The sequence below is a fragment of the Aplidium turbinatum genome, chromosome 1 (genome assembly GCF_918807975.1).
Source record: "Aplidium turbinatum chromosome 1, kaAplTurb1.1, whole genome shotgun sequence".
NCBI classification, from domain to species: domain Eukaryota; kingdom Metazoa; phylum Chordata; class Ascidiacea; order Aplousobranchia; family Polyclinidae; genus Aplidium; species Aplidium turbinatum.
Window position 1 is genome coordinate 1,011,974 of NC_137472.1, and position 15,812 is coordinate 1,027,785.

At 39.1% G+C, this 15,812-nt stretch overlaps 1 protein-coding gene across 1 annotated transcript in view; it reads right to left on the reverse strand.

The window, feature by feature from the left end:
* LOC145779150 (complement receptor type 2-like) overlaps positions 1 to 14,224 on the reverse strand; it is a 399,260-nt gene extending 385,036 nt beyond the window's left edge. Inside the window, exons 1-4 of the mRNA XM_082590730.1 lie at positions 14,158 to 14,224; positions 13,636 to 13,818; positions 8,765 to 8,956; positions 5,855 to 6,034 (exon numbers count right to left, since the gene is read on the reverse strand). Coding sequence (XP_082446856.1) covers positions 5,855 to 6,034; positions 8,765 to 8,956; positions 13,636 to 13,818; positions 14,158 to 14,224 — 622 coding nt within the window. The remainder of the gene's footprint in view (positions 1 to 5,854; positions 6,035 to 8,764; positions 8,957 to 13,635; positions 13,819 to 14,157) is intronic.
* Between the last annotated feature and the right edge of the window lie 1,588 nt (positions 14,225 to 15,812).

The following is a 15,812-nucleotide window of genomic DNA, read 5'->3' on the forward strand; positions in this document are numbered from 1 at the left end:
AAGATGCGGAGTTGTAACGGATAGCGAATCTCAATCAGTCATAGAAAAAAGCAAAGTGAGAAGAGCGAGAAAAAAAATAAGGGCAGCAACTCAAATGGAAAGTAGGCCTATCATGTGCATAAATTTGCAAAGCATATATTGTGGTGGCCGAAAAGACTAAACCATCAAACAAAATGAAATTGGTGGACAACTTCGAAAACGTTTCGCAGTTAAAGAGCACATTACTTTACTTGAGGAGCCAAGTTCTCATTTCATTGGTCATTTTTCTGCAGCCAACGGATCTAGTGTGTCAACAGCTACCGGGATTCTTGAATATTTTAGGTCCAATAAAATTAGCTACGATAATGTGATGGCAATTGGATGCGATGGAACCGCGATAAACACAGGTCAAAAAGGCGTCGTGATAAAGCTCCTGGAAGATCATTTCCAAAAGCCACTTCATTGGTTAATATGCCTACTCCATAGGCTAGTAATGAATTGCCTTTTAGGCATCTTATAAAAGATATGGCAATACTAGCAGACTTGATAGTTTTACTGGGCCCATTATAAAGCAGCTAGCCACTGTCACACAACTAGATGTTGTAAAATATAAAGCAGTTCCGATACCAGAGATTGAAATTGATGAAAATGACCTCAGCACTAACCAAAAATATCTTCTACACATGCACAGAACAGTGAAAAGTGGAGATATATCAATTCATTTCGCATATAGGAGTCCAGGTATGATGAACCACTCAAGATTGTTGAACACAGCTGTTCCAGACAATGGTTCACCTAATCAAACGTCATATAAAAAACCGTTCAAGTCTACTGAATATTACGTCATGGAAGTTGCTAGAAAATGTGCCAAAATTGCACCATCGTTCATAAGACTTGTGTCAAACCTGTTTGGGCCTGTTTCAGTTTGAAACCTGTTTAAACAGGAAATATTACATCAGCTTTAAACACCTGTTTGAATGACTTCATAATTGTCTTTCATTATTGCGTCACAGTACTGCATATGTGAGTTTGAGATATTGCTATCTATTCTGGTCATTCGTAAAATGATTGTTTGAAAGTTGGCCGCACATTTAACTGTTTGCTTAGTGCTTGCTAACTGGACAAAAGTTTCGTCTTTTATTCAAGTAATCTGTATCGTAGTGACAGTTTTTAGAGGTGTACGGCGTTGCATCTCGATTTCGATAGCCGCGAGCTAATTTTACAGGAATACACTTATTGAATAGACGTTTCAAGGAGTGTTTCTTTTTCGGTCGATACATACAGACGAACGGATTCGGGAATCTTATGTTACAATTTTCCCACGAAGAGATTATGGTTTACCGCTGTGACCAACAGCCAATAGAATTCTACGTTTATATGTTGCATCTAACGCGTCAGCTGTATTGGTGGAACGTGTGGACTATATTATGAATGTTTATATTCGAGTATGGTTTGCCATTATAAAGGAAAGCAATTTCACTAATGACCAAAAACATTTCTTTAAAATTCTACACTCTGCTCAGAAGCTATCGAATAAAGCTCGCAATATCCTCAACAAAGTAATATAGAGGAATGCGTTTTATGCCCATCCTGAAAACATTTTGATTGCAATCATATGTTATACCAAAGAGTGTGTAAGGGAACTAGGATGGAGAAGAATTTTCAATTCAAGAATATTATCATCTTACAGCACTCGTCATCAAAAATTCACCCTGTCAATATTGCAGCTCAGTTCCGAACGTTACTTTGAGATGATAGACTGGCAAAATATTCCAGTTACGTAACCCCCAGCGATGCGTGGTGTTGACAGCAATGTGATAAAAGAGCACATCAAAACAAAGATGCCTTCACGACAGTTGTTTTCTACTTTTTCTCTGCCACACCCAACAGATGCTCATCACATGTGGTGGACAGCATTGAAAGCAAAAAAATTCCTAGGTTGCAGTCGAAACAAGATTTTATGATTCATTAGACTTCAGCCAGAACTAAATTTGAGCAATAATCTAGGGAACTGGCTAAACGACCTTGTTGTTTGTTGTATTTTTGACACAATTGAGCAATGACAAAATAGCATTTCAAATTGGTGAAAATTCAGCATTTTGGTAGTCGATGCGGGGGCAAAAACCTTAAGCTTCGAACATGCCTTTACATAGGAAATTTCTGGGTACATCCCACTTACAATTTATAACTAGCCAGTAAAAAAATTATAAAAAAAATTATGTTAAAAGGGAAAGTGAAATTTCCCTTTTTTTTTCAAAACATTGAAAGTTTGACCCCCCTGCGGTGGCAGAAGATGCACCCCCAAACTGATGAAAATTTGTACACGTAATTTTTTCATGCATGTGCCAATTTTTATGACTAGCCGTTTTTGAATTTCGAAAAAAAGTAAAAAACGGCCCACCCTAATATTATACACTTGAAAAGGTATTGACTTTTCATTTTTTTTTTAATTTGTACTATTTTAGCCTTTCAGGAATGGGCTTAGCGATAGGAAGATCTATTATTGCTAAACCCTTCTTTTTTTGTGGAATGCATTGTTAAAAATTTGTAGGCAAGAGTAGGTCACAAGTTGAAATGGAGCACAATTAGGGACGGGTTGCAATATTGGGGATTGCATATATTTTAAATATTACAAACTCTGGAAGTTCTTGTTTCTATCAAAAAATTAGCTTCACGCCAAGCATTGCACTGAGAAACACTACAGTAGGCTATTTGTTTGTGTCATTTGTGTTGAGTTAGGGCGAAGTAATTTGTCCTGATTTTGCATACATTGTTTTTTTAAGCTTACATCAAGTAATAATTTTTGTTTGTTGAAGCTGTCTGTCTACAATGGAGTGTCTTATTACGTTAGATTTGTCCTGACTTTTAAATCAAGTCGTCACTGCCCAATTTCAATGTTTAACCCATTAAACGCCGCACCTATTTCTAGAAGTTAATTTTTTTTTATTTTCTGATGTGTTAGTAGCACCCTTTCAGTTTCAATAATTAGTAAAAAAAAATTGAAAATTTTTTTGTTTGTTTATACAAAATCTGAGGCGTTGCAGAAACGCAACGTCAGCGGTTTAGCGATAAAATGTTTTTTAATTGTTTCACTAATCGAGTGTTAAAACTCCTTTCTCTTTGCGTCGTCTGCGTCTCTCTTTTGACTGTTTTCTTTTTTTCCTCTGAACATATAAAAATTTAAGACTAAAACAATGTAAACTATTAATACTACAAAAAGTGCTCAATGCCAAGCAAAAAAGCAAAGCAGAGCGAATTAAATCAAATATAGTTATTACTATCTGAAACACAATGTTCTATTTGAATAAGACTCTTCTGATGATCCGTTTGAGGTGAAACAGGCTGTTTAGATAGTAATAACTATATTTAAAAATCTAAGACTATATTTTAGTCAAGTGCAAAAACATAGTTTTCTATTCGCAATTGCAAACAACGAAATCATGTGGCATAAAAACATACGAGTAATAAATGTACACAAAAAATGCACTCAATAAAATACAATGTCCTTGAACACATCTACTTTAGATTATTGCTTGTTTTTGTGGTACAATTCATTGCAATGCTGATGAAGAGGAACGTCACACATTCCACAAATAAAACGCGTTTTGCTGTGACACTGTCTGCAGCGACGTCTTGTATTGCAGGGAATAGTTTTTAGAAAGTGGTGCGATGTAGAATTACTTGGTCGGCTATATTCAAGAGCAAAAACACTTGGGTGGCCAGTGGCAGAGATTGCAAAGCGTTTGGAGTTCAAAAGTTTCACAGTCACTTGTCATCGAAACTCTAGTCCCAGCAATTTCCTTTCCAAATCTTCCAGCTTGTTAGTTTCTTTGCTTACAGAAGATAAGAAAAAAGCCTTTTTCCTACTCCATTTTACTCCCGATAAGCTGCGTTTTTTCTTCGGAACTAGGGTCGTTGGGACATTATCACTTTGTACTGGGTTACAATGAATTTCAATCTTTTCTGCAGCGTCTCGTAGCACTGCTTCACTTTCTGTCAAATCGTTTTCGTCCATACCCTTTCCGTCGCTAACTACAGCAGGATCTGGTGGTGCTAGGACCATGTCAATTTCATCTTCTTCACAATATTCCATATCTTCGAAAGCGGCTAATACCTCCTCTAGAGTAAGAAACTTCTGGCGAGACATTATTTAGTGTAACGTAATGCGTTCGGAAAAAATAGCAGTAGCTCCGCCTGCTCCTTGTAACAATCAGTTACCGTGTGAGACAGAAAACAAAATCCAGCTCCTTTTCGGTCAAGCCATCAGTAAGACAACTAAGTATCATTTAGAGATGGACAATTGGTTACTGGCTAGTAATTCTCAGAAATCATTTGCAAATCAGGTCAATTGTCACTTTATTGTTTCGTAAATGCTTTGTTAGCAAACAAACAGAAGTTTTTGCCCGTAATCAGCATCTTTACGAAACAATGGTGCGTGTCTACTACACTGCATAATATGCATAATAAAGTATTTTACGCTGACGTTGCAGAAATGGTACAGCAAAGTTTGCACTTAAATATCTCCGGCTCTTTACCCATTTGCTTACACTGGTATGTTCTAGCATTACTACACTATACTTCAAGCCAATTATTGAAATTATTTTATTGAATTAATGCATATACTTAAACACTTCATTTAGATTTCAAATGACAAGAATATTCATTTTTTTAGATAGAAAGTTGCTTTTGAAATGCGTTTATAGAGGCTCAAAGTAAGCGTTGCAGCAACGCAACGTCAGCGGTTAATGGGTTAAGTGTGGGGAACTTCGGATATAATTTTTTGATACTTTGATACTCTGGAAGTTCTTGTTTTTATCAAAAAAATTAGTTTCACACCAAGCATTGCACTAAGAAACACTACAGTAGGATTTTTGTTTGTGTCATTTGTGTTGAGTTAGGGTGAAGTGATTTTTCCTGATTTTCCATCGTTGTTTTTTTTTAAGCTTACATCAAGTCATAATTTTTGTTTGTTGAAGCTTTCTACAATGGAGTGTATTATTACGTTAGATTTGTCCTGACTTTTAAAGCAAGTTGTCACTGCCCAATTTCAATGTTTAAATGTGGGAAACCTTAGGATATAATTCTTGGATACCACATCGATTTCTTTTGTAAAGAAATTTTCAAAGACCTTGATATACCAATTTGCCTCGTCCGACGCTCACGAACTCTATGAAACGTGCTTAAAAAAAGACAAAAAATTTGAACCTTGACGGCTACAGGACTGCCCACCACGGAACGACGACATGTGTACCACCAAGAACTGTGTTTACATGATCACATGCAAAAATGGAAAGAAAGCTACATAAGCACCACGATCCGCCCACTCCACTCCCGTCTGAAGGAACAACCTTAACTCAGATAAAAGTTCAGTCTTTGGTCATCAACAGCAGTAGGCTGCTGCGCAGAGTTATATTTTACGATAATTGTCAAAGAGAACAACGCTGTACAGCTGAGCATCAAAGAGGCCATTTTCATAACCAGACAAAGTCCAAAGATCAACAACCGTGCCGAGAGGGAAGAATCACGACACCTAATTTGTTAATCAAGTGGTTTGACAAATTAATAGTGATAACGCCTGACAGCACATAAACTCAACAGACAGTAATAATAACAGAAGCCTCAAGAACAAGACCAAGAAAATAATAAAAATGAACGACACACTAACTCCAACACCACTCGTCATAGAACATGACTAGGGAACTGTGATCCGAAAGCAAGTGCACACTGCACATCCCTACTACCACAGAAAACTCCCAGCATCACACTAAAACAGATCGTTAGTAGGCTATCCACATTGTGAAGTAAGCGCAACTCGATTTATTACAAAAGTATTTATTTGTATGTATTCCTTTGGATTCGGAAATTACCAAAATACCTTCACAGCTGGGAACGTCATTATCCCACATCCCATTGTTCTGGCAAGTTAGCACAACCGAAGTCTGTCCATTCACTGCGTAACCGTCATCACAGGTATACGTCACTTTCTCTCCTCCTATGTAGGTGGGTTTGTCTGCTGAGTGAGAGCTGAACATTCGAGCTTCTTCAACATTGCACACTGCAAACAAGTAAACGCGAGATGAGCGTCAATATTAAATATAATTCTATTTGAATAAGGTTACTAATTATGTTGTGTGACGTTGAACTCTTGTTGACGTAGGGCCTTGGGCGGCTTAAAAAATTAGCTGATTTCTTGTGAAAATCCTGTTGTCTTTAAATTTATGTTGTTGATTAAATACAGCTATACCTCGAAAAAATTAGGCCATGGTTTTGTTGATTGCTTTAAGCATAAAATAGAAGTATGAATGAGCTACAGCAGTTTGTAAGTTTGTAGTTGCAATTGAACTTACTATTTTAGTAATGTAGTTTCTATGAAGAACACCAGTCGATCAAATTTTGAAATAACTTTAACTGTTAGGTTTGGTGGCCGTGCTTAATATATTTTCATCATCTTCTTCAACTGCCTTGCCTGAACCAGGCATCGACGGCCTCAGATGAATAATTAGGTCGCTTTCAATTACCCAACCTTTATTCTGCATCGCATGCATGTTTTAACCGTACCTGTTACTGGCGTATACCCTATGGTCTCGACCTCTGCTAATTCTGCAATTTCACATAAAAGCAGTGACGCTAGAAACCTGAGATTTCTTGACTTTTACTTTTTTTCTTGCCCCAATTTTAAATCCCGATTATGTTGGTATTGGATAATTGTGAAGTTCACAATAAACCTTTTGTCACAGCCAGTTATGAAATGCAAGAAATTTGCTGATATTCAATAGCTTGATTGACAGTTTACTATTAGCGTGCGGTTTCATTTTGTGTTTGTCGGCGGCGCTAAAACTCCATTCTGTACCCAGGCCGCAAAATCCATCATTTTTACATTGATTCAATGTCGATTTTGTTGTCTGGGTAGGGAGTCGCGATCTGAGGGGATATGAGTTATTCTTTGCTGGCAGACAATAATTAGGAAGGTAATTTGTTATTTGCGCAAATTGCTTTGTAGTGCAAAAAGTGCATGGAATACTGTTTGCACAGAAACGGAAAAAAAAATTTGATGAATTCTGTGTTCAACGCAAAAAGACTTTCAAAATAAAATGTGAACTGAGAAATTTGACCAAAAAATTGCGAAAATAGGTCAAAAACCGAGTCTTTATCACCTTTTCTACCTAAAATACACAACCACGAATATATTTTGTGAAATAAATTGATTGAAGTGATAGATAAGGCTTTTGACCAATGGTATACTTTTACCCGTTGTTATTTGATATAAGCCGACAGAGTAATAAGCAATAAGAGAGACGTAGACCTGATGGTCTCGGCCAGTAACTCTTGCCGCCAAAATGAAGCAGTAACAGATACGGTTAAACTTCTGAGGCTTTAAAACTTTTTTGGTTTTGCTGCCTTTTCCTTATGTCGGTTTTGTTCCCGTACACTATTAGTAACTTTATCATTGCTGTTGTTTTCCGACAAAGAAAAGATAAATTAAATTCAATTGAATAGAATTAAATTGAATGTAAAATCCATATCTAACTTGCAGCTTCTAATTCTCAGGCAATAACAAGGAAATGATTCCCAGTTGGAGTGACTTGAAAAAGTTAAATGAACAGGAGAAGGAAAATCTTGTAAAGCTTTCAAAACGTTATGATGTTGCTGTCAGTACAAAACCTGTTCAGCGACAAAATGTGAGTTTTTGTTTAAGAGTATTTGCCATGAAACACATGCTGCTTTAATAACTTGATACCCGCAAATTATTACCTGTGACGATTGTGCCTCCAAACATGACATGACAAAAAGCATTTGGTTTGTTATTTTCTTTTCAATATTTTAAACTTTCTTTCTCGAGATCCACATATTTCGCTGAAAAAAGCGCTCACTTTACTGCATTGCCAACCAAATAAAAACGCAATTTTTTAAAATAATGTTTAGGGTCTGTTAAAAATACTCTGTTTCGTTCATACTGCACGTCTCTTTATGCTTCACAACTCATTATCATCAACCAATTTTGATTATACAGGCGATGATATAATCCTCATGTTGAGGATGTATGTGTGTCTACCGAGGGCGAAGTCTTCTTCTCCACACCCTACAGTCCGTTGGGTTGGAAGAGTCCGTGTTTAGGGCTAAAAGGCCACGCTTAAGAAGTTCCTCTCAAGAATGCTTTGGTCTATCTTTCCTACCACGTTATGTGAGCACACGTGAACATTAAACTGATTGTAACATTATTTCGCTTAACGCTTTAATAAGAAAGAACATGTCTCCCTTTATCCAGCGCTGTATTAACTCCGGCAACAGTCTGATAACGTCTTTGATGAATTCTGATTGTTTTACAGATCAGACTACTTCAAACATTATCAGCAGGCTCTTTATCTTGATTATTAAGTAATCATACTGTCTGGTGTGCTTATTTTGTCGTTTTTGTGTGGTAACTATGGACAAAGTTTTGTCTGCAATTAAATTGTAATAACAATAATAATAAGCAGGACCTCAGTTGATATCATGATATAAAATGTTATTACAATTTCATTACAGCCAAGTTCGAAATTTTGATACAAACTAATACGTCAGTCGCGAAATGACAATGGAATAACATCACTCATTGTCTGCGATACAATATTCAGACGGCTGAAGAGTCAGATGGAAATAATCCAATATTTTAATCAGAGACTTTGACATTGAAAATCCGAGTCAAATTCAAGGTTCAAGTTCTTGTTCAACAAAATTCAATCTACGACTGGAAACCAACACCAAGTACCCGAAGTTCTTATCACAAAATAATCAACAAACTCACCCACACTACATTGAGGAGGTTCCTCTGTCCATTTCCCATCTGAACGGCAACGAGCCACCAGTCTCCCTGTGGGCTTTCCTAACATCGCAAAGTTCTCATCACATGAGTACGTCACAATATCATCGATTCTTACGTTTCCACTTGTGCTCACGTTTCCGTTTAGAAGCGGATCAGGAACAATGCATGTAATTTCTGTAACATCGATTTGATGTGAATTTCTTCAAAATTGCAATTTTTTCCTGCATTGTCGTCTAAATGCAAATTCGAAAATTGAATTTATGGCATATAACAATATAGTTTTTTTGTTATGCTCAAGATTATCCAATAAGCTTATTTAAAAATTATAAAGGTTTGATTTTGAACATGATCATTGGTGTGGATCGATTTAGGTGGGTGTTCCGGCGGGTCAATTGTCCTCTTGATTATAATTGTGATGAATTTTTGTTAACGTTAAATTTGTGTTGTTTCTGAATTCTATGTGACGTGGCTTGCCTGACTACCAAGAGATTTCACAACTGATTGTCGCTTTTTGCCGAGTGCCGGGAGCCGTTGTTTCTGGAGACCATTTGCCTTTGTGTTGGGTTCAGTATTTGGTGAAGCAAGTTAGAGGAATGTGTGAATTCGGATTTAAGTTAAATCGTTAAGAATTAAGTGTGTACAAAATTTCAGCTTTTATCCCAACTCGCTGAATCAAGTCACACGCAATAAATACAAGAAATGATTGCAAGCATGGTTGAGGCAGGAAGAGGAGGGTTAGTAGGAAAGCATTGAGCCCCTACTCTTGTAACCAAAAATAAAAAGCTGAACATTGGACAACTGAAGTAAAGAACTATGAAGTATCTAAATAACGAAATAAAAGAATTAAAAGAATTAACAAAATTGACAGAATTGAAAGAACAAGAACTAAAGGACTAACTCAAAGACTAACAAATCTAAATTTCAAAATAAGGAAGACTTCAGAAGGGGTGGTCAGCACATCCCTGCAACGAAAGGACTTTAATATACTTTAATTGATTTTGCTGTAAGCTGGAACCCTATTGTAGCCTAATTGTGTATAATACTTTGTTTAAAATACTGTATTGTTTGTCAAGAGGCTTGCGTCACCGTAACTCAGCGAGCGGTAAGTTCCTAATTAATGTTGGTTACGCTGTCCATTACGTTGTGTGTGTCGCTATTGCTGTGTGTAGGCTATTATAGTGTAGTTTCTTAAATTGATAAATGGAAGGTGACGGTGTCCATCCGGTATCTTGTACGTTTCCCGCTGGCAGTGAGACGGGGGCGCTAGGTCTGGGGGTGGTACAGCGGACCACCCGGGCATTGGGCAGGTGTATCCTCATGGGGTTTATGGTAGCTTTACTCATGTGCATGATTCCAGTGCAGAAGCTGTGCTCAGGGAGGTCAGACATAAAAAAAGAGCGGTGCTGCAGGGGGTTGGAGAATTAAGGAGAGGTCTCCCTATGGTACATGATAAAGCGTCGCTAGAGCGGGCCTTGGCTAGTAGGGTGGGTCGATTTTCACATAAAATTGTTGGATTGTCACATAAATCGGTATTTAGGTGAGGCTTGCTGTACTAAATAAAGTGTTAAAATTTCAATGTGATGGTGTGCTCCTAACCACTTACCCCAAGTGGTATGGAAAAATGCAATTTTATACTTCACGGTAAATTATATTCAATAGGTAGGCTACAGTCAAAACGAAACACAATTGAAATGTAATGAGTTAAAGCCAAACGTGGATGTTAAACTAAACAACACAGTCTTTCTTTGATTCAAATATAGGCCGCTGCTTCCTTGCATCTAAGATAGAATAAATGATAGAGTTTCTTTTCTCCTTTCCGACAGTTTTGAGGCTGACCTCAGCGACTACACGAATCATTCTATCAATGGCTTGAGTCTGTGGTGTGTCTGACGACTTTACTGGGACTGATTTTATTGCATCCCAAAGTTCATTTCTTAGATGATAATAATGGAGATTCAGTAACGTCAACCTGTGTCCAGTCGATCATATCAATATAATCCATTGCATTATAATAATAATAGGCCTAATGTTAGTTTTTATATAGGGCTGTATCCATCGCAGAATGTGTTGCTCCACAGCGCTTAACAAAGCAGACAGTGTCAATGCAGCCGTATAGAGGCGCAACTGAGTACATTATTACCCGAATCCATTCTATTGCTCAGTGCCAAGCAGGAATTAGGTTCAGTACCATTTTTAAAAAGTCTTTGGTATGACCCGACAAGGTATCGAATCCATGCCTACCGATTCAGAGGCAGGCGCACTAACCACTTAGCCACCATTAAGATTAACTTGATCAGCAGGGCGATGGAATCTTCATATTATTGTAGATGAAAGCTTTCGTGCTTTCAGAATTCGCCTAACAGCTACTTCACGAATGGCAGGTCTATTGTCATGAAACATGGCATATAGCAAGTTTTCGGGGTGAGCTGCATAAGAATTTGCTTGATCGATTTGTCGATGACAGACTGCACCTCTACTGCACTTTTGAAACCATCTTTTGATGGGCTTCTCTTGCAACACAAGGGATTGGGATGGTATTGTAGGCACTACTTGTTCAGACACTCTCCATGAAACTCGGATCATTATCGCATGAATAAGATAAAGAGTCAGTTTCACAAAAAATTTTTGTGGTGTGTTAAACCGCACAACTATTAGAAGTTCGCTCACTGCGCAGGATTGCCGGATTGGGCGAAAAATGAGATAAAATGACAAAAATTTCCGCAACTTTTTGCCCAATCTGGCAACCCTGTTACAGAAACAGGGAGTCATTGGGGTAATAGGTTGCTGCGCACAAAACGATTTTAAACTTTGAGGAAATGTTTAGAAGATAAAGCCGCACCTATGTTCAAATTTATATGATAAATGGAGAAATCGACCCACCCTATTGGCTAGTATGGCAGAGTTGAAGGACAGCTTTGGCGAGCTGTTGGAACTCGCAAATAAACTGGATGGCACTGTGATGCAGGAGGCTACAGAACAGGTCAGGTCAGAGATTGAGGAGTTGAGACGGACTATAAAACAGAAGCAAATCTCCAGGGTAAATACAAAATTAGGTTCTATAAAAAGGAAAATCAACCACCAGTGCCTCGAGTAGTCGCTCGCGCCGTTCAAAAGAAGAAGAGATTGAAATCCGACTCGAAATGGAAAACTAGCGGTGAGAAAAACAGATGCGGGTAAACAAAGCCAAAGCTGAGGAAGCCAGAGCCAAAGCTAAAGCAGAGGAAGCCAGAGCCAATACCAAAGTCGAAGCTGAGGAAGCCGAAGCAGAAGAAGCCGAAGCCAGAGCCGAAATTGAAATGCAAATCAAGGCTGCGAACTGAGAGCAAGGCAAAGTAAGCTTGAGTTGTTTTCACAATGTGGATTGGACCAAGGGTCGGAGCGGTGGCAACGACGGCATACGTCCAGTAGTCTCGGAGTAACCGACCACATCCCTACAGCGACAGAAAAGGTCCAGAGGTGGGACGCTGACATTGTCAATCCGCCTGGGAGATCCCAAGACACTCATGGGGCCGCTAGCATAGATGCCCAACCTAAACAGAGCAAGGCTAATCAGGAGAATTTAATGGAACCGTCACATAGAGAAACCCCCCTGCGAAAGCTCTTTTCAGAGAACGCCCTCACAAACAAGTATAGAACATGGACTAAAGATAATTTTTTGACAAAACCTCCCGGGGGGACCCATGGGGCCACTGACAGAGAACCTCATTATGATCAACGTGATTTTTATAAGGAGAGGGTTGCGAAGCCGTCACAAACATGTACCTCTCTTGAAAGTAAGAGATGTAATCCGCCACTAGTTAAAGATGATGGCCGAGAGACTAGACTTGTTATGACGCCCCTCACCCGGGCTTGATGCAAACAGAGGTGATGAGGATCAACAAAACTGCTTCTATAAATATCATAATTGTCGCACTTTCTATGACAGGGCCGCACTGATCAACTATGACGGCAACAACATGCCATTTATCTTTTTTAAAGACCGTATTGAATCATTAATGGAGAGTTGTCCATTTGAGGAAAATCGACTGACTTTGCTACAGGCAGCCTGCATACGTAGCGCCGCGCAAACCATCTCCAACTTAGCATCGGATACTTCTGGTTGAAGCAAAAAAGAAAGATTGATATGTCGCTGGATTGCTTGTCGCAGCGCTTTGGTGTTAGAGGCGGATTTCTCCCGGAGCCGGATATTCGGCGGATACGGCATGGCAATAAACTATATGGAATGTCATCATCCTCAACAAAGGAATTCAAAGACGAGCTGCCTCAGTGTACCCTCTTCGCTAGGGCATATAACCAGCGTCATCAGCTAGAAGGACGTTTTGTTCTAGACTTAGCAGGTCGATTACCTGCATATGCGAAGAAAGACTTTTTGTACTATTTGAATTTCAACGTATATGAGCAGTTCTAAAACTCACATAGTTTTAATTTTTGGATATGCTCATTGCTCAGCGTGAATAATTTGACAAAATGAATCCCAAATTTTGAAACCATGCCTTAAAAAATAACAGAGATATCACTCCTAATGCATAAGAAGAATCGACAGCCCCCCCCCCCCCCAAATAGAGCAAGACTCCAGGAGCCCAACCTTCTAAGGGTTAAACAAATTCGAGGGTTATTATTTATCATTAGGTTTAAAAAAAATGTCGTGGAAGTAGAAATAATTTGCAACTTATTTATTATTTTTTGAAAGACTACTTCTAAATATTCTGGAAACAAAACGATTGACTGCCAAAAACTTTGTGTTGATTAATGTCGTTTTTGCGCTAATTTTATTTTGCCTTAAACGAAATTTCTTGCATAGTGTGCAACCACGTAACATTAAAACTTTTGCTTACAGTAACCATTGCACATACCTATGCAGTCAGGAATATCCACATCAAATTGCCCATCCATCTGGCAAATGGCATCCAGTCGTTTGGCATTTGTGCCATGGAATTTAAAGTTAGGCTTGCAAGTGTAAGTTATTGCTATGTCTTCTTCCACAGTTGAAACATCATGTGAAGATAAAGCATTGGCGACACCAGATAATGTGCAACCTAACGACAGATTAACATCTTAATGTACACCAGGTAGGCCATTTATAAACAACGTAATTCATATATTCTACAACAGGAAAAAACTCGCAAAGAGAATTTTGTCTTGATGTATATTTACAACTTATAAAACCAATCCAATCGTCATGTTGCATTTTCTGTGGTAATCCTTTGAACCCTAAATGGACATTTGTGACATAGGCTATCTGTTACGTTTCAAATGATCACTATTTATTTTACTGTAAAAGCAGTTATCATTTTCAATTTTGAAGATTTTCATTTTGTATCATCTGACAACAGTGCTATTTCATTTTAGAAACACTACGGTCTCGCTTCACTAACTTTTTTTTAACAAAATGTTCTTTGAGTCAGGTTCATGGCAGCAGCAGCTTGGTAGGAACTTTAACATAGGACAGTTTTCCATGCGAATCAGCTGATTTCAATCATGCGACTCAGCACGTGATATTCTGCTAATCACGTGATAATCTACTCGAAAGATATTTGATATAAAGAAAATTAAGTGAATGTATCGCCAAGTAAGTGAATGTAAGGTTAGGGCAAGCAAATAGTCATTTCGATTGCGTAGGTTCGATTCACACCCTCTGCTATTGTTCTTTTTTCTTTTTCAACTGAACTGAGCGCAAGAAGGATCTTAATGACTGTAATCAATTGAGTTCTTGGGGTGACACTAGACAGATCGCTCACATACCGCCACCATTTGGTGTCACTGCGCAAGAAACTGACATCCCGCGCTGCATTACTGAAGTGCCTGGCAGGCTCTAGCTGGGGGGCGAGGGCTGACACTTTGCGAATAGCAGCTTTAGCCCTTGTCTAATCTTCTGCAGAGTACTGTGCACCTGTCTGGTGTCGCAGTGCTCACTGCCACAAAATCGACACTGCCATAAACAGCGCCCTGCGCACAGTGATCGGATGCCTGCGTCCCACACCATTGGACAATCTCCCCATTCTCGCTGGCATCCAACCTGCTGAGCTTCGTCGCAAAGAAGCCACTCTGTCCCTCTGTTGATGGGCACTGGAGCCTAACCATCTTCTCCACCACAAGATCTCTGCCTTCCCAAAGGGGTACCCCCGCCGACTGAAATCAAGACACCCATTCCTGCCAGCCGCTCGGCTTCTGATCAACGAAGCTGATGAACAAGACATCTCTGCGGCTACTTGGGCGGACCATAAATGGAATTCTGAATGGAGGTCAAGCACCACCAGACTCCATTCATTCATCCCCAACGCCGACACGCGCCCCATCGGCCTGACACTACAGAGACAGGCATGGGTGCGCCTCAACCGTCTCCGTACGGGCGTCGGGCTTTTCCGCTCAACCATGCACCAATGGGGAATGGCTTCTTCCTCCTCTTGTGAATGTGGTGCTTAGGAACAGACCGCAGACCACATCATCAATGACTGTACCATCTTCAAGCCACCTAACGGAGTGGAAGGTCTGCGCGTCATGGATGATGAAACTAAAGACTGGCTGCTCTCTAGCAGCCTTCCAGTGTAGTCCGGGAACATCGTGAATCTGGGGTGGTAAAAGGATAGACCCTCGGCCCCAAAAGCTCAGACAACGACGAATTGAGTTTACAAGGAAAATTGTCCTACCTTTCTTAACCAATGCGGGTTCGCACGTACGCACGCACAATAGCTGGTTCGCACGGAAAACTGTCCTATGTTAAAGTGCCTACCCAGCAGCTAAGCCTAGATGTTCTATCGTAAAGTTTTGGATTTTCAGAACACCCAGGTGCGTTAGATGTTTTGTTGTATTTGCAAATAAGACTGTTGAAGTAGTTGATAAAAAAATATCTCATAAATGATGTTTATATAATATGCTACAGTCACCATAAGTTCAAACGTAACAAATCTGTTGACTTCGTCCATCATGCCACTGTTTTTTTGAACTCAAAACTTTTGTTTTGTTAGATTTGTCAACAGTAAAGTTTTATTTTCATAGGTGCAAAGTGAATGCATGATCTTTTTATGGAAAA